This window comes from Hyperolius riggenbachi, chromosome 1, assembly GCF_040937935.1.
Source record: "Hyperolius riggenbachi isolate aHypRig1 chromosome 1, aHypRig1.pri, whole genome shotgun sequence".
Lineage (NCBI taxonomy): Eukaryota > Metazoa > Chordata > Amphibia > Anura > Hyperoliidae > Hyperolius > Hyperolius riggenbachi.
Genome location: NC_090646.1, coordinates 48,708,103 through 48,729,070, shown reverse-complemented (window position 1 = coordinate 48,729,070; position 20,968 = coordinate 48,708,103). Strand labels below are relative to the sequence as shown.

Below are 20,968 nucleotides of genomic sequence, written 5' to 3'. Positions count from 1 at the left end.
TGTAAACTGCAACCATTCTTAGGCTGTTAATCGCAGGGTTCTCAAACTTGCCACAGTTGGTCACTGGGTGAATGCAATTAAGATTCAAGAAAGTAGGTGGAGCCTAAAAAAGCCAATCAAAATTCACCTATTGATTTTCAAGGGGAATATTTAAACTGCTGCCATTCTTACACTGTTAATGGCAGAGGCTTCAAACTTCCTACAGTGTGTCTTTGGGTAACTGGAGTCCAAATTCACTAAAGGGGCGGGGCCACAAACAGCCAATCAGATTTCCTCGGTGGATAAACTGCTTCCATTCACCCATTTTTGATGTCAGGAACCTGAAAGCTCACAAACTTGGTCATTGAGTGACTGTGTGTCCAGGTTACAAAAAGTGGGCGGAGCCAAAAACAAATTTGACTAGGAAAATATAAACTGTAGGCATTCTTACACCGTTAATGGCAGGGTTCTCAAACTTTGCACAGTTGGTCACTGGGTTAATGAGATTAAGAATTTGGAAGGTAGGTGGAGCCTATAACAGCCAATAGAAATTCACCTTTCGATTTTCAAAGGGAAAATTTAAGCTGCTACCATTCTTATACTGTTAATAGCAGATGCCTCAAACCTGGTGCAGTCGGTCACTGGGTGATTAGGGTTCAAAATCAGAAAGGGGGCGGAGCCACAAACAGCCAATCATATTTGTTTCTTTTTCAATGGGAATATACAAAGTATTGATACCAAGGACCCCAAAGCTGATAAACTTGATAGAGTGACTGTAGGTCAAGGTTAGAAAAATTGTGCGGCGCCAACAACTAAATTTTTTACATAGCAGGGTTCCCAAACTTGACACAATTGGCCACTGGGTGACTGGGATTAATATTCAGAAATGTGGGTGGAGCCTAAAAACAGCCAATCAAAATATACCTATTGATTTTCAAGGGGGAACATTTACATTACATTTCACTCCGTCTAATCTGGGCTGCGTGTGTGTTCCAATACACCAAGGGTCACATGCTAATCATGTGACGCTTGGTGTAATGGAGCGCACACGCAGCCCAGATTAGACGGAGAGGACAGCGTGCTTCTGAGCCGAAAGCTATGCGCCGGCCAGAAGTGAAGAGGGAAGAAATATGTCCAGGTCAAGGGTCAAGCAAGTCGCCGGGACACCGGCATGAATAGTGCACGAACAGCGGCAGATGGAGGGGGCAGGAGGAGGTCACAGTATGTACTTTTGACCCCCCACACACTGGAGTTATCTGTTTATTCAGCTGTGGAATCTTTTAATGGCAGAGGTCTCAAACCTGATTCAGTCAGTTATTGGGTGACTGGGGTACAAATTCACTAAAGTGGGTGGAGCCACAAACAGCCAATCAGATTTTTTAAATTGATTTCAGCCATTCTGTTATTGGCAGGGTTTGTCAAACTTGACACAGTTGGCCACTGGGTGACTGGGACTAATATTCAGGAAAGTGGGTGTAGCCTACAACAGCCAATGAAAATTCACCTTTTGATTTTCAAGGGGAATATTTACATTGCTGCTATTCATACACTCTTAATGGCAGAGGCCTCAAATCTGGTACAGTCAGTCACTGGGAGACTGGGGTTTAAATTCTGAAAAGGGAGTGGGCCAAAAACAGCCAATCAGATTTGTTTAATTTCAATGGTAACATGCAACTTATTGATGCCAAAGACCACAAAGCTCATAAACTTGGTTAGTGAGTGACTGTATGTCAAGGTTAGTGGGCAGAGCCAAAAACAACTTTTTACATGGGAAAATATACATTGCAGCTATTCTTACACTGTTAATGGCAGGGTTTTCAAACTTGACACAGTTGGTCGCTGGGGGACTAGGATTAATATACGGAAAAGTAGGTGGAGCCTACAAGAGCCAATCAAAATTCACCTATTGATTTTCAAGGGGAATATTGAAACGGCTGTCATTCTTACACTGTTAATGCAGAGGCCTCAAACCTGCTACAGTCGATCATCAAGTGACTGTGGTTCAAATTCACTAAAGGGGTGGAGCCACAAAAATCCAATCAGATTTGCTTTTTTTTGGATAAACTGCTTCCATTCACACAATTTTGATGCCAGGAACCCAAAAGCTCACAAACTTAGTCATTGAGTAGTGACTGTGTGTCAAGGTTACAAAAAGTGGGTGGAGTCAAAAACAGATTTTCTGGGAAATTGTAAACTGCAGCCCTTCTTCACTGTTAATGGCAGGGTTCTCAAACTTTGCACAATTGGTTACTGGGTGACTGGGATTAATATTCATAATAGTGGGTGGAGCCTAAAAAAGCTAATCAAAATCAACTGTTGATTTTCAAGGGGAATATTAAAATTGCTGCCATTCTTGCACTGTTAATGGCACAAGCCTCAAACCTGGTACAGTTAGTCATTGGGGTTCAAATTCAGAAAAGGGGACAGAGCCACAAACAGTTTCATTTCTTGGAAAATACAAATTATTGATGCCAAGGACCCCAAAGCTCATAAACTTGGTCATTGAGTGACTGTATGTCCAGGTGACAAAAAGAAGGCAGAGCCAAAACCAAATTTCACTGGGAAAATGTAGACTGCAGGCCTTCTTACACTGTTAATGGCAGGGTTCCCAAACTTTGACCAGATGGTCACTGGGTAACTGAGATTAATATTCAGGGAAGTGGTTGGAGCATATAATAGCCAATCAAAATTCACCTGTTGATTTTCAAGGGGAATATTTAAATTGCTGCCATTTTATACACTGGTAATAGCAGATGCCTCAAACCTGCTACAGTTGGTCATTGGGTGACTGGGGTTCAAATGCTGGAGAGGGGCAGAGCCACAAACAGCCAATCTGATTTGTTTAATTTCTATGGGAACATACAAATTATTGATGCTAAAGACCCCAAAGCTCACAAACTTGGTCATTGAGTGTTTGTGTGTTAGGGTTAGAAAAAGTGGGCGGAACCAACAAATGTCAAATACATACCCGGGCAATGCCGGGTCATCAGTGGGTGAAGACAAATACAAATTTCACTGGGAAAATGTAAACTGCAGCCATTCTTACACTGTTAATTGGAGGGTTCTTAAACTTTGCACAGTTGCTCACTCAGTGAATGGGATTAATATTCAGAAAAGTGGGTGGAGCCTACAATAGTGTATAAAGCTTCACATATTGCTTTTCAAGTGGAATATTTAATTGCTACCATTCTTGCACTGTTAATGGCACAGGCCTAAAACCTGGTACAGTTGGTCTTTGGGTGACTTGGGTTCAAATTCAGAAAAGAGGGTGGAGCCACAAACAACCCATCAGATTTTTTCATTTCAATACAAATTATTGATGCCAAAGACCACAAAGCTCACAAACTTGGTTATTGATTAATTGTTAGGGTTACAAAAAGTGGGTGGAGCTGACATCAGCCAAATATACAGTGGTGTGAAAAACTATTTGCCCCCTTCCTGATTTCTTATTCGTTAAGTTATTCGTTAAGTTCGTTAAGTTATTTTTTAACAAGGGGGGCAATCACTTTTTCACACAGGGCCATGTAGATTTGGAGTTTTTTATAATAAAAACCATCATTTAAAACTGCATTTTGTGTTCAATTATGTTATCTTTGACTAATAGTTAACGGTTTTTGATGAGCAGAAACATTTAAGTGTGACAAACATGCAAAAGAATAAGAAATCAGGAAGGGGGCAAATAGTTTTTCACACCACTGTATTCCCGGGCAACGCCGGGCAATCAGCTAGTATCTAATAAAGTTTAAAAAGTTAATGTTAATGTTATTGAAGTGCTTTGCTGCTTGCTTGCTTGCTTTTTTTTTTCCAACTGACCAATCAGCTGTAGCACTGATAGTGCATCCTGACAGAAGCATTGCGCTTCTGTCAGGTTACACAAAATCAGTGCATGCAGCGCTGTAGGACAAGATTTCTCCTCCACAGTAAAAAAGATACGTTTGCCGAGGCATATGGGCCGAGGAGGGGTGTTGGGGTTCATAGGCTTTGACAAGCACTTTGTATCAAAAAATAACTGATTTCTCCATTCACATCGATCGATGTGGATGAATAAATCAGGTTTGTCTCATAATGACCTGTGAAATCCTAAAAGTACTCATTGGACTCTGGGCCCCTTAGCGCAGTTAGGGTGCAAAAAAGTGCCACACATGTGGTATTGCTACTACTCGGGAGAAGTAGTACAGTGTGTTTTGGGGTGTATTTTTACACATACCCATATTGGGTGGGAGAAATATCTCTGTAAATGGACAATTGTGTGTAAAGAAATCAAAAAATTGTCATTTACAGAGAGATTTCTCCCACCCAATATGGGTATGTGTAAAAATACAGCACAAAACACATTGTACTACTTCTTCCGAGTACGGCGATACCACATGTGTCACACTTTTTTGCACCCTAAGTGTGCTAAGGGGCCCAAAGTCCAATGAGTACCTTTAGGATTTCACAGGGCATTTTAAGACATTTGGTTTGTAGACTACTCCTCACGGTTTAGGGCCCCTAAAATGCCAGGGCATTATAGGAACCCCACAAATGACTCCATTTTACAAAGAGGACATCCCAAGTTATTCCTTTAGGAGTATGGTGAGTTCATAGAAGATTTTATTTTTTGTCACAAGTTAGCGGATAATGACACTTGGTAAAAAAAAAAAAAACAATAAAAATCATGTTCCGCTAACTTGTGACAAAATGTAAAATCTTCTATGAACTCACCATACTCCTAATAGAGTACCTTGGGGTGTCTTCTTTCTAAAATGGGGTCATTTGTGGGGTTCCTATACTGCCCTGGCATTTTAGGGGCCCTAAACCGTGAGGAGTAGTCTTGAAACCAAATGTCTCAAAATGACCTGTGAAATGCTAAAGGTATTCATTGGACTCTGGGCCCCTTAGCGCAGTTAGGGTGCAAAAAAGTGCCACACATGTGGTATCACCGTACTCGGGAGAAGTAGTACAATGTGTTTTGGGGTGTATTTTTATACATACCTATGCTGGGTGGCAGAAATCTCTCTGTAAATGGACAATTGTGTGTAAACAAAATAAAAAAATTGTCATTTACAGAGATATTTCTCCCACCCAGCATGGGTATGTGTAAAAATACACCCCAAAACACATTGTACTACTTCTCCCGAGTATGACGATACCATATGTGTGACACTTGCCAAACTGCGCTAAGGGGCCCACAGTGCAATGACTACCTTTAGGCTTTACAGGGGTGCTTACAATTCAGCACCCCCCAAAATGCCAGGACAGTAAACACACCCCACAAATGACACCATTTTGAAAAGTAGACACTTCAAGGTATTCATTGAGGGGCATGTTGAGTCCATGCCAGATTTCATTTTTTTTGTTACAAGTTAGCAGCCTTTTTTTTTTTGTCACAAAGTGTCATTTTACGCTAACTTGTGACAAAAAATAAAATCTTCTATGAACTCACCATGCCTCTTAGTGAGTACTTTGGGATGTCTTCTTTCCAAAATGGGGTCATTTGTAGGGTATTTATACTATCCTGGAATTTTAGCACCTCATGAAACATGACAGGTAGTCAGAAAAGTCAGAGATGCTTCAAAATGGGAAAATTCACTTTTGGCACCATAATTTGTAAACGCTATAACTTTTACCCAATCCCATAAATATACACTGAATGTTTTTTTTTTTTAATCAAAGACATGTAGCAGAATAACTTTCGCACTCAAATGTATAGGAAATTTTACTTTATTTGAAAAATGTCAGCACAGAAAGTTAAAAAAGTCATTTTTTTTTTGACAAAATTCATGTCTTTCTTGATGAATATAATAAAAACTAAAAATCAAAGCAGCAATCAAATAGCATCAAAAGAAAGCTGTATTGGTGAGAAGAAGGACGCAAAATTCATTTAGGTGGTAGGTTGTATGACTGAGCAATAAACCGTTAAAGCTGCAATGGTCTGAATAGAAAAAACAGCGCTGGTCCTTAAGGGGGGGTAAAGGCTGAGTCCTCAAGTGGTTAAGAAGGCATATTACCCCAAGCTTTGATTTTTTTAGTAGAAGGTCTTTTTGGTCCCTTTTATCCACCTATACATTCCGAGTGGTTTGGGTCACCCTGAGCTGCTTGGTTACTCTGTTGTACTGGTCCAAGCCCTATCTCATACAGCCTTATCAATCCCTGCCATGTACTGATGAGGACCAAAAGTCTTAAACAGGCTGTCTACATGTGGGTTTGATATGACTGTGTAAAATTTAAAGCTATATGCTTGCTATACACCAGCAGGTCTGGATGCTTGCTTGGCTTACCAAGGGGGAAAAGGGGTAATTTGCATATTTAGTAGCAGTGCATTGTGGGTAACCACAAATGTTCACTTATAGCTGAATTATTGCAGATTTCCTTCTGTTTTAAAAAGGCAAATTACACCAATACAGTGGGTGGCATTGCAGGAAGTGATGACAGTGGAACGCACGATGGAACACGGAAGAGGTGAGTCATCCCCGCCCGCTGCCTCTTACTAATAGTGGCGGCTGCTACTGTGCTTAAGCAGGAGGGGGAGCGCACATGGGGGACCCAGGTGAGGGGGGTTCCTGCTGAGCTTAAGCTGGAGGGGGAGCGCACATGGGGGACCCAGGTTAGGGGGGGTTCCTGTTGAGCTTAAGCTGGAGGTAAAGCACACATGGGGGACCCAGTTGAGGGGGGGTCCAACCCCCCTCCCTGCCGCTGCGCCCAATACCCCCTTCCTGCCCTTTACCCTCTTATGTGGCATATGCTACGCCGCGGGTCGGCTACTATTGTATGTTGCTTGATATTCTGTGTTTGACTTTGGCTCTCTTCTGACTTCGCTTTCGCTTATCGATCCTGTACCTTCGCCCATCTGATTCTGTTGCTGACTCTGCCTGATTAACCTCTATCCTCCTGCCTGCCGATTTTGTATTGTATCTGCCAGTCTGTTGCCAAACCTGTCTGTCTGACCACTTTACTCAACAGTGAGCCCCTGTCACTGGTGAGGTTCTTTACTAATAGTGCCCACCAGGTCCTCTGGTGAGGTTTTGTTAATACTGATCAGTTGTACTGTTGCACCAAGCACTATACACACCTGTACCTATGTGTTAGCTATACTTGCATTATTGGTGATTCTGCAGATCACCACACAATCAGGTATAGTGTAAAGGATAGCGGAGATGTCGCCGCATGGGCAAGCGGCAGGGCGGCCATCTCCGCGTTCCAGCCGGCGGCTTCTGCCGCGCAGCTACATGCTTCTGGTTCTCCTGGTCCTTCTAGTGCACACAGATTAAGAGCTACACGCGGGCGCACCAGGCGACAGGACCTTTATGCAAATAGAAGGGGAGTCAGCTGATCAGGCCGATCAGCTGACTCCAGCTATGCTCCGGATTGGATGGGTGACTGGGGCGGCGCTGTGCAGTGCTCTGGGTATATATAGGGCTTGCCTGTCAGTTGCAAGTTGTCTGCTGTTGCGAATGCTAACGTGTGAGCGCTCAGACCCTAGTCAGATCTTACAGTGTGTTAGAACCAGCTGGAGCTGGGAATTCACACTTAGTCAGATTCTGTTGTTATCTTTAAGTATTGCTATATCGCTGTTGTACCAATCTGTTAGTCTAGTTCCCAGGTGTTGAAACCAAGGACTTCACACCTAGACTAGGATTGCTATATTACTACTGTATTATCTGTTATGACCTCTCGCTCTCCTGACTACTCTCTTGGCTGCTGATTCGGTACTTCTGCCTATCTGTCTACTGTTGCCGACTCTGCCTGTACCTGGATACCGAATCACTCTTCCGCATCTATACTGTATCTGTCCATTTGTTGCTGACCTTGCTTGTCTGACATTTCTATCCCCACTAGTGGGCCTACCACTAGTAAGGGAAATCTTTAGGGCTGTCACCTAACCATTAGGTGATCAGTCTTACTGTACTATCTGTGACACCTGTTCCTCAGGTGTCTGTTAGCTGCAAATAGTGTCTGTTGATCACCTGCCCCACAGGAGATCATCTTGCAGCACAGTCAGTGGTCCCTGCTCCTCAGGGGTCCACTGGCTGCAGTACAGTCTGGTTCCCTGCTCCACAGGGAATCCTTGGCTGTACTACAGTCTTAATCACTCATTCCACCTGTGACCTCACTTGCAGCCCAGTCAGTGGTCCCTGCCCCTCAGGTGTCCACTGGCTGCAGTACTATCTGAATTCCCTGCTCCTCAGAGAATTCTTGGCTGCAGTATAGTCTGTATTTCCTGCTCCTCAGGGAATCCTAGGCTATTGTTTAGCCTGGGTCACCTGCCCTTCAGGTGATCATTCTCCTTATCACCATCAGTGGTCCCTGATGCTCAGGCGTCCACTGGCTGCAGTGCAGTCTGAATCCCCTGCCCCTCAGGGGATTCTTGGCTGCAATATTATCTGTGTCTCCCGCTCCTCGGGAGATAACTTCTCTTATTACTGTTGCACCAAACACAATACCACATTGGGTGTCCTGTGTCTAGCTATACTTGTATTATTGGTGATTCTGCAGATCACCACATAATCAGGTATAGCATCTGTATTAATGGTGATACTGCAGATCACCAATAATCAGAAAAATCTGTGTTGCTGACACCAATCGTTACATATAGTGTCTGGATTATTGGTGATACTGCAGATCACGCAATAACCAGACTCCTGTGTTGCTACACCAATCGTTACAGGCCTTTCTTGTAGTTGAAGAGATGGGTGAACTGTGACACCACACTTCAAAAAAAAAAAGAAAACAGAGAAGCTTCTCCATATTGGAGCATTGGATTTGGTAAAGTCTTAAGCCAATGTGTTGTAAGACACAAGTAAGCTTTAGGTTAGCAGGAATGGTTTCATGGCCACCTAGCTTTTCCTCCTTCCCACCCTTGTCCTGGAATCTTCCAGACTTCAAATTGCTGTCCTTTGCTGTGTGTGTTACACTAGCATCATCCAGGGGGGCACATGATCTTTCTGAAGTCTTGAATTGAAGCCTGTAAGCAGTATCACCATGTGTCCCACTGCTTTCATCTAGCAAATTAGGCAAATAAGCAAGCTCATGTTTCTCTTGGGTATATCACAATGGTACATGCTAGGCCAGCTTCAGCATGTAGTGTTGGTCGTATAGTGGTGAGCATAGCTGCCTTCCAAGCAGTTGACCTGGGTTTGATTCCTGGCCAATGCATGTGAGCTTGCTTTTGGCAGCCTACAAATCCCTGGAAGACAAGATCCATGAACAGTTAGGGCATCCCCCCACCTGCTGAGGAGAGAGAGAGATTTTTACCTTTGTAACCGGTTTGGGAGCAGTTATAAGGCCGCTTCCGTTTTTTTATCCGACTCCGACCGGCTATTGGGTTCGGATATCCGAATTGAATTTAGATTCCAAAATTTCAAACTCGGATATCCGATTCGGATCGGATATCTGGGTATCTGGATCTGAATTCAATCCAGATAGTGAAAAGTGGTATACGAGCAGCACTGCTAGTAGGTTGAAACACAGTCATTAACAGAAACAGCTGTGTAGAAGGTTTAAAACTGGGTGAGGAACAGCCAAACTACATGTCATGGAAAGACTGAGCAAAGCAACAATGCATGTTTTGCTTCGTCCTCCCTCCAGATTCCCATTGGTCTGTGAATAGACCAATGGGGAGCCTTGGAGCCAAATTTAAAGATGCTTTAGCTCTAGCTACTGTATACTTAGTATAGCTAGAGCTGCGGTGGAGAGCGTCGTGTGTGGCGGCAGGTGCATGGAGATGTTCAATCAAGCTAACTGAGGATATTGGTGTCGGACATTTCCGAGGATACAGTATTGGCATGTGAACTTTTTTTAAAGGTAAGTATTCATGGTTAATTAAGATTAATGCTTTTCTTGTGGTTGTAGTTTTATTTCATTTAAACCTTTGTGGAAATGGTAAACTCATCTCTTCTGGGGAGGGGGCAAGCATCTGGGGGTCCCCTTCTTTAACCTCTTCTGGTATCAGATCCAGTTATTCATCTCTAGGGGAATGTGTGTGTGTGTGTGTGTGTGTGTGTGTGTGTGTGTGTGTGTGTGTGTGTGTGTGTGTGTGTGTGTGTGTGTGTGTGTGTGTGTGTGTGTGTGTGTGTGTGTGTGTGTGTGTGTGTGTGTGTGTGTGTGTGTGTGTGTGTGTGTGTGTGTGTGTGTGTGTGTGTGTGTGTGTGTGGTGTGTGTGTGGTGTGTGTGTGGTGTGTGTGTGTGGTGTGTGTGTGGTGTGTGTGTGTGTGTGTGTGTGTGTGTGTGTGTGTGTGTGTGTGTGTGTGTGTGTGTGTGTTGGGACAGGGTTTAGAGTCCTCCTAGCAGTAATGCTAGAGACACCAGGTGGCACTTACCAGCGTATATCTATATAAACTTAGTAACTGTGCTATGCGTAGAGTTGTTCCAGATAGGCGATCACCAATAAATCCAGCCACTATTCCATGTTCCATACAGGAGTAATTAGGAGCCGTCATCTTGTGTCCAGACAGGATCTGCAGAACATCTTTTATAGCCTTATTCACACTTCCACAGGAATCATACACATGATATCCCAGAGTCATATTGGGCAGAATATCCGGCCTCCTGTTCAGCTCATCAATGGCAAATATAAATGCAAGAACATGCCAGTATTCTCTGTTGTTGGCACTGTAAAATATTACACCGTCACACTAGTTGTGTAACGTAGGACAATGGGAACATGGTAACACTCCCCCACCCCAAAGTTAATCTTCACTTCAGGGTACAACATTGACTTACCAACCTTTTTTCAAAATTTAGTGTAAACTGTTTAAAATGTTATTTAAAAAATAGAGATCCACTCACTCACTCTGTAGGCATTTCAGGTAGCATTGAGTTATTTTTTAGATGGGCTCTCCCTCGTATCTAAATCGGAAACTACTCTCTGTACACTGAGGCCACACCCCGCTGCTCAGGTGAAAGGCTCATCAGATGCCCCTGAGGAGTCACAATAGCGATGAAACAAGTTGGGTGGAGCTGGACATGGAAGTGTGCCAGATGTGAAAGGGAGCGGAGCTTTCCATCTGAGCAGTGTGGTGTGGCCTCTGTGTTTAGATAACCGGGAGTGAGACCAAGAGACCATCTAAAGCTATGAACACACAGGCGATAACTGTCTGCTGAAATGATGACTGTTTCAGCCAACAATCGTTATGTATGTAGAGTGGCAGATGATTGCAGTGGTGTAGCTAAGCAGCTGTGGGCCCCGATGCAAGTTTTATAATGGGGCCCCTAAGCACTCTATACAAAACAATTGATACGGCGCACCAAAACCTGCCAATGGCAACTACAGCATCAGAGGTGCAAGAAGGGGGTAGGGAACAGCTTGTTAATAATTATCACTATTCAAAGTATCTATAGAAGTGATTGTTATGAGCACAGGACCATTAGTGAGCTAAAACTGTAGTTGATGGAGGGCCCTCCGGGGCCCCTCTGGCCCAAGGGTCCCGATGCGGTCGCTACCTCTGCAACCCCTATTGCTAAGCCCCTGGATGATTGATATTGCTCAGACATCAGGGGTCAGATGCAAACTATGTACTAAAAACTAAAATCAGATTAAAAAGGAATTTAAACTGCTAATTTATAGAAATGTAAGCTTACTTATGGCTAGCTGCACCAATTTGTTCTGTCATGTTTGCATTCCATTTTAATCTGAATGTAGGTTTAAGTGGATAGTTTGCATCTGTTTTATATACAAGAAGCTTGATTCACTAAACTCATATCACGGCCGTTTTCGTGCTTGTTTTCACGTTCGTGCGCAATCGCGAATTTTTGTGCGCAATCGCAATTTTTTGCACAAAAACGACCATGATGTGAGTTATCACGGTTTAGTGAATCAAGCCCCAGGTGTGTATTTGTCCCTAGGGGGGCCCTGCATGCCTCTGTTGGTAGTCATTTTAGATGCGGCCTGATCAGAAGTGCTGCAAATTTTTCCCTGTTCTATAAAAAATGGTGTAAACAATTTTATACCAGCTGTCCTCAGGTTCACACTATGATGTTTGTTAATTAGAGGTTAGGGTCTCTTCCATGAGAGATACCTCGATGCAGTGGATGAGTCTAGTACAGAACACTGCACACAAACTGTTTTGGAAGCCAACATCCTCCAGATTGTTGCATCTGTTTTGAATGCAGGTTGTGAACTGCAGCACTGGTCAAGTTGATTTAATAGGTTGTGTAACCTGCCTATAATTAGGCACTGCACATCCTTGCTGTTGGTCAGTCAGACATTGCCTATCTTGGGAAGCAGTGCCACCTCCCCCTGCTGTTTAGAAATGTAAGTTTACTTAGGGCTACCTGCCCCCATCTGTTATTTCAAGTTCATTCTGTTTTCATCTGAGTTCATGTTTTAGTGCATAGTTTGCATCTGTTTTAAATACAATGTGAACTGCAGTGAAGTCAGCGGTGTCCCTGCTAGACCGCGTATACAGGAAGTGATCTTGCTTACTATACCTGGATATCTATACTGAGGCAACTATACCTGGCTAGCTATACTTGGGACACCTATACTTATCTACCTATATTTGGGGCACCTATACTTGGCTTCCTAAACAGACGCATACAGTGGCTTGCAAAAGTATTCGGCCCCCTTGAAGTTTTCCACATTTTGTCACATTACTGCCACAAACATGAATCAATTTTATTGGAATTCAACGTGAAAGACTAATACAAAGTGGTGTACACATGAGAAGTGGAATGGAAATCATATATGATTCCAAACATTTTTTACAAATAAATAACTGCAAAGCCCCTTTTGGTCTGAGTGCAGTCAGTTGCCCATAGACATTGCCTGATGAGTGCTAATGACTAAACAGAGTGCACCTGTGTGTAATCTAATGTCAGTACAAATACAGCTGCTCTGTGGCGGCCTCAGAGGTTGTCTAAGAGAATATTGGGAGTAACAACACCATGAAGTCCAAAGAACACACCAGACAGGCCAGGGATAAAGTTATTGAGAATTTTAATGCAGGCTTAGGCTACAAAAAGATTTCCAAAGCCAAGAACATCCCATGGAGCACTGTACAAGCGACCATTCAGAAATGGAAGGAGTATGGCACAACTGTAAACCTACCAAGACAAGGCCATCCACCTAAACTCACAGGCCGAACAAGAAGAGCGCTGATCAGAAATGCTGTCAAGAGGCCCATGGTGACTCTGGATGAGCTGCAGAGATCTACAGCTCAGGTGGAGGAATCTGTCCATAGGACAACTATTAGTTGTGCACTGGAAAACATTGACCTTTATGGAAGAGTGGCAAGAAGAAAGCAATTGTGAACAGAAAAGCATAGGAAATCCCATTTGCAGTTTGCCACAAGCCATGTGGGGGACACAGCAAACATGTGGAAGAAGGTGATATGGTCAGATGAGACCAAAATTGAACAAAACGCTATGTGTGGCGGAAAACTAACACTGCACATCACTCTGAACACACCATCCCCACTGTCAAATATGGTGGTGGCAGCATCATGCTCTGGGGGTGCTTCTCTTCAGCAGGGACAGGGAAGCTGGTCAGAGTTGATGGGAAGATGTATGGCGCCAAATACAGGGCAATCTTGGGAGAAAACCTCTTGGAGTCTGCAAAAGACTTACTACTGGGGCGGAGGTTCACCTTCCAGCAGGACAATGACCCTAAACATAAAGCCAGGGCAACAATGGAATTATTTAAAACAAAACATATCCAAGTGTTAGAATGGCCCAGTCAAAGCCCAGATCTAAATCCAATCGAGAAACTGTGGCAAGATCTGAAAATTGCTTTTCACAAACGCTGTCCATCTAATCTGACTGAGCTGGAGCTGTTGTGCAAAGAAGAATGGGCAAGGATTTCAGTCTCTAGATGTGCAAAGCTGGTAGAGACTTACCCTAAAAGACTGGCAGCTTTAATTGCAGCAAAAGGTGGTTCTACAAAGTATTGACTCAGGGGGCTGAATGATTACGCATACCCCACTTTGCAGTTATTGATTTGTAAAAAAAATGTTTGGAATCATGTATGATTTTTGTTCCACTTCTTACTTGTGCACCACTTTGTATTGGTCTTTCACAGGGAATTCCAATAAAATTGATTCATGTTTGTGACAGTAATGTGACAAAATGTGGAAAACTTCAAGGGGGCCGAATACTTTTGCAAGCCACTGTATATACCTGGCTAAGTACCTATAGAGATGTTGCAAACATCAGATTTTGGGTTCGTGGTTTTTAAACGTGATTTTCCTCAAATGTTCCTGAACCGGCTGTTTGCAGTGGGCACCATAGACTTATATGGCAAGCGAACGGCCACCAACTTTACAGCTAATAGCAAAGCCCCCTTATGTGCTAGAAACACCACATTTTCATGGTATATGGAGGGGGACAGTGGAAACCAGAGGGAAAAAAATTCAAAAAGACCTTATAGTTGTTGAGAAAATTGATTTTAAAGTTCCATTGGAAAAAAGTATACACTTAAATGCAGTAAATAACAGATAATATAGCACACCTAGTGGTTGTGTAAATTTACATATATCAAAAGAAAGAGCAATGAATTTCATGACGGGGCTTCCGGGGAGTACGTACACAGAGGAAACCTGGAAAACCCTCCGGAGCTGCAATGCTTTGGCCAGGGATCGCAAAGCTGTATAAAGATCCCTTGCAACTCTAATAAAGAAAAATAGAGGACTTCTTTTCATTGTTGTGTTTTTATTGTTGTGTTCTTTTCAACCTTTGTGGAAATGGGTAAGGGGTACTTTTTATATACTCACTTCTCCTGGGGAGCAGGCTGGTATCTGGGGGTCCTCTTCCGCAGGTGAACAGTTTGGGCCATCTTTACTGAGCAGGAGAACCATGCTCAGGTCGGGCTGTGAAAAACAGCTGCATGTGCAGCTTTCCTAGGTCCCGTGCGCGATCACGCTGCACAGCGGGACCCAGGCTTCTCTCCCCCGGCTACCTGCAGTAATTTTTGGCCACCGGGATCCCCATGTCCCCGCTATTCTTCCGGGGACCCAGCGGCCAATCTGAGCGGAGGAGCGGCAGTGACATGTACAGTATTTCTGTATGCAGCATTTATGTATAATGTATACATGTATATACATGTATATACACTTATACATGTATATACATGTATACATTTCTAATTCCTCCTCATATGATTTTTACTACTCTCAGCCTGCCGCCTGCACTGACCTCTGCCTGGATTTTGACTAATCTCTGCCTGCCGCCTGTACCGACATCTGCCTGGATTTTGACTACTCTCTGCCTGCCACCTGCACCGTCGTCTGCCTGGATTTTGACTACTCTCTGTCTGCTGCCTGCACTGACGTCTGCCTTGATTTTGACTCTTCTCTGCCTGCCGCCTGTACCGACGTCTGCCTGGATTTTGACCACTCTCTGCCTGCCGCCTGTACCGACATCTGTCTGGATTTTGACTACTCAGTGCCTGCCGCCTGCACCGACGTCTGCCTGGATTTTGACCACTCTCTGCCTACCACCTGTACCGACATCTGTCTGGATTATGACCACTCTCTGCCTGCCGCCTGGACCGATGTCTGCCTGGATTTTGACCACTCTCTGCCTACCACCTGTACCGACATCTGTCTGGATTTTGACTACTCTCTGCCTGCCTTATTTGCACAGTTTCACATTTTTTTAAGTATATTTATACATTTAATTCAACAAATTTGTGTTCTAGTCTTTTATTTATATGCAGAATGTCTACCAGGCTTTATTCTGTCATGTTTTGGTAAGTTATGACTTAAGAATTGGAGGCCTACAATTCTTGAAAAACAATGTACCGCTTTTGACTCAAAATTCCAGACAGAATTGCACCGCCAGGGAGGTTAAACAATTCTGACCTGTATTTTACACATTTCTTCTGAATTGAGTTCATCTTTGCTTCCTTCACTCCCTGGAATTATAACATCCATCTTTAATAAGAATGACTCACCTAATGCACATATCTTTGTTGAGTACATATTTTGTAGGGTCATCCCACCGCACTTCAGCAGTGTTTACAGCAAATATTCCCCCTATAATGATATCACCATCCTGGGAGTATTTATACTCAAATGAGTATTCCTTCATGGAGAGATGACATTGCTCAGCAGAGCTCTGCAGCTTAGATGAGGCCGGGGAGACACACAGGATCTGCAGCCAGAATAATGTAGAAATCAACTTGCTGGAGAAGTCTTGAATCATATCCAGTGTTGGACTGGGAGCTGGGAGAACTGAAGAGATCCCCTTGCTGGCCAAGCAGGAGTAATCAGGTGTTGCCGCTCACAGTGAAGACTTGCTGCAGGTTTCTATTCTGATTGATAACACAGGGTGACTGCTGCTTGGCCAGCAGGTGGATTTCCTCAGTTTTTCCACCTCCCAGTCCGACACTGATCATATCATTGACTTTGTCCCAATGCCTCACTGATGACACAGCACAGAGGATGAGCAATGTGTGCTGCAGTCTGCCGACAGGAGTGCCAGTGACAGCCTCTGCCTGTCTGCAGAGGAGATTATATAATGCAGAATGGGACATTCATAGCATAAAGACAAAGACGATACATTTACTGTGCAAAAAAGAAAGACATGAAAAACACAACTCAAAGAAGACCATCAAACTAATTCTGCATGTTACATTGAATGCGGTATTAACAAAAGCTTTAAAAGAATAACTGCAGGAGTTATTTTACCATTTCAAACATAAAGAAGATTATCAATATTAATATTATAAATGTGTATTTTCATAGCACTGAGATATTTTTCATCTTTTCATCATCAGACAGAGTCAGCTGTGGTGCCTCAATGGAGGGCATGCAGGGTGCTGTGGTGCTTCTTTGTGGGCATACTGGGTGCTGTGGTGCCATGCTGGGCACTGTGATGCCTTTATGGGGGCACGCAGGGAGCTGTGGTTCATCTATGGGGCATGCTGGGAGTTGTGGTGCCTCAATGGGAGGCCCGTGGTAGCATGGAAGGGAGTCCACTAGGAGGTCAGGGAATGATATGGGAGGACTGGCAGCAGGTAAGCCTGACCAGCAGAAAGCCAGACCAGCTAGCACAGAAGCCAGGTAACTCTGCCTAGTTATGTGATATGCTGCACTTTGTTCTGTTTTGTTTTTTTTTATATGAATGGAGAGGGGCCTTCACCCAGAATTTTGCTAGGTAGGCCTACTTAGACCACTGTTAAGTTCATGTACATTTGGCTCCACCCATGGCCACACCCACATTATGGTGTGTGGCCACACCCATTTTTCAGCTGGAGTGCTTAGAATCCTAGCAACGTCCCTGCGGAGAACATTGAGCAATACTTCGTCAAACTGTTTCTCAGAGGAGCTCACAATATGATGTTCCTACCACAGTCCAGGAAAGTTTATCAGCAGCCAACTATGAATCTGCTAATACGTTTTTGGTTTACGTGAGGAAACCCTCCCTTGTAAGGGCTGTTTTTCTTGTTATTGGTATATTGCTGAGGGAGGAATGTTGTTGTGTGTTATGGTCTGCATGTGCCACCACAGGCCTGCCTCCCCTAAATCCCTGGCAGTCTAGTGGTCCCGTGTATGTCGTGCAGCGGCTCTGCTGGTTATAGACATGTCCTCCTGTGTTGTGATGTCCTGCGTCACCTGTTTGGTACTCCTTTGTCCCCTGTTGTGTCATCCTGTGTCCCGTTTGTTGTGTTGTGCCATTTGCGCAATGATCATGGCAAGCCACCCACCCTCTGATGTGCATAGTGCTGCAGTCAGCATTCCCTCCCTCCCTTCAACATACCCAGTGCTGCTGCTTGGAGCGATCAGCGTTACTCACTCACACTCTGTCTGGGAGAGTGGTGACTCTGCTCGTTATACACGAAGCCTTCTTCCATACTCTGGCTTTAAGAATACCTCACTTGATGAGGTCATCAAGCAAGGGACCCTAAGCCAGAGTATGGAAGAAGGCTCCGGGTATAGCGTGCAGAGCCACCACTCTCCCAGACAAAGTTTGAGTGAGTAACGCTGATCGCTGCAGGCAGCAGCACTGGGTATATAAGAAGGAGGGAGGGAAGACTGTAGCACTATGCACCAGAGGGGGGGAGAGAGGCTTGCCGGGGTCATTGCGCAAATGGCACAACACAGCAAACGGGATGCAGAAAGGCAAAACAAGGGACACAGGAGGACACAACAGGGGACACAGGAGGACATAACAGGGGACACAGGAGGACACAATAGGTACAAGTGGTACAGGAGGACACAATAAGTACAGGGGGGACAGAGGAGGACACAAATGGGACATGGGGACACAGCAGGACAAAAGAGCGACATAAGATACGAGAGGGACATAATAATTGGGAGGAGAAGATCCATAAGACACCCCTGCACCATGAACACACCATGAACGCACCAGGGCTAGTATATTTTTTCCCTGGTTTTTGGCCTCTAAACCTAGGTGCAATTTATGGTCTGGAGTGTTTTATTTTCTGAATGATAACTATTCTTGCCGTTTTACTTTTATTTCATACTACCTGGAGAGCTGGCATTGCCCGGGTATGTATTTGGTTGTTGTTGTTGGGTCCAGGCACTTATTCTAACTTTGACACACAGTCAATCAATGACTAGGTTTGTGAGCTTTAGTGTCCTTGGCATCAATAATATGAGAATGGAAGCAGTTAAAATTCTCAAATGAAAATCAATCCAACAAATCTGACTGGCCATTTGTGTCTCTGCCCCCTTTACAGAATTTGAACTCCAGTCACCCAATAATCAACTGAGGCTGTTTGTGGTTCCACCCAGGTTTGTATGTGTGTGGGGGGAGGGATGGGGGGGCATGAGACCCCAGAACCTATATTTACAGGTAGTAAGGGATCATTTTGTATACCAAAGTTTGTTAAAATCGGTCAAGTGTTTTTCGAGTGATTGCAGCACACATATAAACACATACACACACAGACCTGGCATTGCTTGAGTATGTATTTGGTTGTTGATGGTTCCGCCAACTTTTTGTCACTGTTACACACACTCACTTAATGACCAAGTTTGTGAGCTTTGAGGTCCTTGGCATCAATAAAATTGGAATGGAAGCAGTTTATAAATAAAACACATGTGCTTGACTGTTTGTGGCTTTGCACCTTCTCTGAATTTAAACCCCAGTCAACCAGTGACCAATTGTACCAGGTTTGGGGCCTTTACAATTAACAATGTAAGAGTGGCATCAGTTTAAATATTCCCCTTGAAAATCAATAGGTGAATTTTGATTGGCTGTTTTAGGCTCCACCCATTTCCTGAATATTAATCCCAGTCACTTAGTGACCAACTGTGCCAAGTTTAAGACCCCTGCAATAGACAATCTAAGAATAGCTGCAGTTTTCCCATTTAAAATGAATGGCTGAAATGTGATTGTCTGTTTAATGTTCCGCCCATTTTTCCTGAATTTGTAACCTTGGTCACCAAGTGACCAGTTGTGCCAGGTTTGAGAACTCTGGCTTTGTTACTGTGAAAATAGGAGCCTTCCGCTTGCAGCAGTGTGGTGTGTGTAGGGGTTGCCAGGGAGGACCGGGAAGGGAGCTGTGGGTGCCATGGGTTGTGGGTGTGATACATGTTGATAGGGAGAGGGCAGTGGGTCCAGGCAGCCAAATTCCCATTGGTCTGTTAAAAGAACAATGGGGAGCTCCGGGGCTCATTTAGAGATGTTTTGTCATGGCTTGCTATACTTAAGTATGGCAATGTGTGTGGACATTGTCTGTCAGGGATATTCAAACAAGATAGCATGAGACAATTGGCAGGGGATATTTCTGAGGATATTGATGTGGGGTTAGATTAAGCTAGGTATTTCTGATTGTTAAGAACAATAAAATACCTTTTTTGTCTTTGTGTTTTTATTTCTTATTTATTCTTTGTGGAAATGGGTAAGGAATACATCAGTTCTATACGCATTTCACCCAGGAAGCAGGCATCCGGGGGTCCCCTTGTTAGGGCATGTACCCCCCTCTCCTCTTGAGCAGTGGAAGTTGGAAAGAGCCTCATGCCAATGGTATGGTCAAGAGCTTGGAAGAGAGAGAAGGGCTTTGCCATCCAATATCATGGACCATGCAGGCTGGCATAGCTAAGGGTGAAGGAGCCCCCATGCAATCCAGGTTCCCCATTCTGTCTATACCAGCCTGCATGGGTGACAAGTGCTTTTAAGCACTTGTCTCCACAAATGGTGTGGGGACCCCACATCATTTTTTTATTTTTTTTATTTATCTCTTTACTTAATGTTAAAAATTACAATATTTGCCAAAAATCCTTATACAGCAGTATTGCAGCTGCACAGTGATTCCTGGCAAAAGTTTTGCTACATTGCCCAAAGGTAGAGATGGGCCGAATGGTTCGCTCGCGAACGGTTCCAGGCGAACTTTGGGTGGTTCACGTTCGCCGGCTAAGGCAATCTTTTATGGAAGTTCGGTTTGCCCCCATAATGCTCCATTAGGGTCAACTTTGACCCTCTACATCACAGTCAGCAGGCACATTGTCGGCAATCAGGCTACACTCACTCCTGGAGCCCCACCCCCCCCTTATAAAAGGCAAGGTTCTCCAGCCGTTTTACTCACTCGTCTGCCAACAGTAATTAGTGAAGGGACAGCTGCTGACAGACTCTGCTAGGGAAATCTTAGTTAGGCTCTTGTAGGCTTGTTAGCTTGCTCCTGGCTGATTCTTATTCCTTGAATAGCAACCCACAACAGCTTCTCCCTCCTCCTCCTTTGGAGGAGGATCTTGTCTTTCAGGGATTTGTAGGATGACAAAAGCACACTCAAATACATTGGCCAGGAATCGAACCCAGGTCAACTGCTTGGAGGGCAGCTATGGACACCACTATACCACCAACACTACAGGCTGAAGCCAGCCTAGCTGGCCTGGGAAGGATGAAAAGCTAGGTGGCCATGCAACCATTCCTGCTAACCTAAAGCTTACTTGTGTCTTACAACACATTGGCTTAAGACTTTACCAAATCCAATGCTCCAATATGGGGAAGCTTCGCTGTTTGCTGTTTTTTTTGTTTTTTTGTTTTGTTTTTTTAAGTGTGGTGTCACAGTTTACTCATCTCTTCAACTACAAGAAAGGCCCAGGAG

At 44.1% G+C, this 20,968-nt stretch overlaps 1 protein-coding gene across 1 annotated transcript in view; it reads right to left on the bottom strand.

Moving 5' to 3' along the window:
• LOC137550344 (vomeronasal type-2 receptor 26-like) overlaps positions 1–17,749 on the bottom strand; it is an 87,007-nt gene extending 69,258 nt beyond the window's left edge. The window contains exons 1-4 of the mRNA XM_068271265.1: positions 17,692–17,749; positions 16,181–16,317; positions 15,848–16,047; positions 10,278–10,569 (exon numbers count right to left, since the gene is read on the bottom strand). Coding sequence (XP_068127366.1) covers positions 10,278–10,569; positions 15,848–16,047; positions 16,181–16,317; positions 17,692–17,749 — 687 coding nt within the window. The remainder of the gene's footprint in view (positions 1–10,277; positions 10,570–15,847; positions 16,048–16,180; positions 16,318–17,691) is intronic.
• Positions 17,750–20,968: the final 3,219 nt, after the last annotated feature.